The sequence below is a fragment of the Quercus suber genome, unplaced genomic scaffold (genome assembly GCF_002906115.3).
Source record: "Quercus suber isolate HL8 unplaced genomic scaffold, Cork oak 2.0 scaffold_580, whole genome shotgun sequence".
NCBI lineage: Eukaryota > Viridiplantae > Streptophyta > Magnoliopsida > Fagales > Fagaceae > Quercus > Quercus suber.
Genome location: NW_027070025.1, coordinates 378,895 through 380,892, shown reverse-complemented (window position 1 = coordinate 380,892; position 1,998 = coordinate 378,895). Strand labels below are relative to the sequence as shown.

The following is a 1,998-nucleotide window of genomic DNA, read 5'->3' as shown; positions in this document are numbered from 1 at the left end:
TTCGTGTTCAAGATAAACCCAAATCTGAACCTATGTGTGTTTTTCTTTTTAATTCTTTTTTTTTTTTTTTCAATTGAAATTTTAATTTTAAAATTTTAAAAGTTGATGTGGAGGCTGGCATGGCATTTTTTAATGCCAAAAAATAATAATAATTTATTTTTTTTGGGTAAACAAAAATTGGGACCTTTATGGTTATATTACCATCATCATCTTCTTTTAATTGTTGTCCATTGACTTTCTTGTTTCAGGTATAGTATTTGTCCATTACCCTGAATCATGGTAAGCTTTTTAAAAAATAAATAAAAATAAAATTGTTATTGAGGTACAAAATGTAGTTTTGATATTTACAGGGTTAATTTCTTATCAGGAAGCTGAATCTGAAATTGATTTGAGAGCTAGACCTTGGGGAGAAGTTATTAAAAGAGTTCGAAATCAAGGAGGTTTTAGTGTTGGGCTTTCGCAATTATATCTGTAATGGAATACATGATTGCAAAAGAACACAATGACCTAGACATTGAACTATCCATACAAGAGGTGATAGACTCCATATTTAAAAAACTTCAAGTCAATAATTCAACCCCTAAAATAGAAGACATTTGTTTAGGATATGGAATGGATATATTCGATGTGTTTAGATGGATAATGCAGTATGGAGTAGTTGCAGAGAAGATTTATGGATTTGTGGGAAAGACACAAATTTATGGTAACCGTCCACAGGTAAGGTTTTTAATTTTTTTCATCTTTATTCGCAATATTCAAAATTAACAAATTAAAAATATATATATTGGATGATAGTGCATTGATTAAATGTTTTTATATGTTATAATGTGATATATTTTTATATTTCTATTTAATCAGGGAACTCCATTTGCACGGATCACCGACTATACAGTTATAGATCCAATTAATGAAGAGCTGATGATAGAAATGTTACAGAAAGATATCTGCCTGTGCACATCAATTTACTTATTTTATGAAATTAAAGAGTACAAAAATGGACCAGATTCTATATATGAAGGTGCTTCTGGGGAGAGGATGGACAATAGTCACATTCTTCACTCAGTGGTCATCACTGGTTGTGGAATAACACCAAATACCAGAAAAAGGTTTTGGTTGATTAAAAATTCATGGGGCAAAGGATGGGGCGATGATGGCTTAGGTAGAATAAGCAGGGGTTCAAGTGCTTATAACCCAGATACCGGTAGAAGAGACCTTAATTTACTGCATTGTGTGATAGCATGTGGTGGAATTAAGGCTATGACGAGTTAGGAAAACTAGCTAGTGGAATTTATTAGCTTAGACACAATTTTTTGTTATTGGCTTAGACACAATGTGCTTTATAGCTTGCTTACATTATTTTATGTGTGTGATTGTTTTGTTGGTTATATGTTTTGTCTATTTGGATGAGGATGGAATATTGATAATTCAATTGACAAGATAATAACTAAATATCTTTAGTCATAAACAATGAAAAAAATATCTTGTCAATTATTGATAACTAAAATTTTTATATCAACTAGAGAGGAAACCAGAATGCATGGATTTTTTCACAACATTCAAAATTATTCTAAAGTTCATAATAACTAAAAACTTATATGTCAAGAAAGATAGATTAAATACCCAAAATATGTGTATTTTCTTCCCATTTCTATTATGTTTTTCAAATAATGCAAAATTCAAAATAAGAAAATTACACATATAAATATAAAGTCACAAATAACACGACGATACTGAGATTGATATTCCTCAAACATTTCCTTTGCCAAAGCATCTCAAAAGGCTATCTATGTAGACACCTCATTTTGTACCTATTACGACTCGGGCCTCCGTTTCTCAATGATGGCAGTACTTTGAGGCCCAAGGTTGGCTTAGGGCCCAATCTCATGAAAATTGACTTGAGGGAGTATTTATGGAAAATATAAACTTATTTTTAGAAGAATAAAACTATTTTTGGGAAAGAAAGGCTGCAGGAAACCCTAAGTGTGTGCACACATACAC

At 31.0% G+C, this 1,998-nt stretch overlaps 1 protein-coding gene across 1 annotated transcript; it reads left to right on the top strand.

Moving 5' to 3' along the window:
* The first annotated feature begins 474 nt into the window (after window positions 1-474).
* Window positions 475-1,269, top strand: LOC111993934 (uncharacterized). Its single transcript, XM_024025776.1, has 3 exons — window positions 475-534; window positions 649-717; window positions 859-1,269. Exons 1-3 carry the CDS (start codon window positions 475-477, stop codon window positions 1,267-1,269), a joined length of 540 nt encoding a protein of 179 aa, XP_023881544.1.
* Window positions 1,270-1,998: the final 729 nt, after the last annotated feature.

Bases quoted from the DNA above. Each gene is read 5' to 3' on its own strand.
- LOC111993934 (XM_024025776.1), top strand. From the start codon at position 475: ATGGAATACATGATTGCAAAAGAACACAATGACCTAGACATTGAACTA. The intron at 535-648 runs GTGATAGACTCC...TGGATAATGCAG, and splicing joins TTGAACTATCCATACAAGAG to TATGGAGTAGTTGCAGAGAA. The intron at 718-858 runs GTAAGGTTTTTA...CTATTTAATCAG, and splicing joins TTTATGGTAACCGTCCACAG to GGAACTCCATTTGCACGGAT.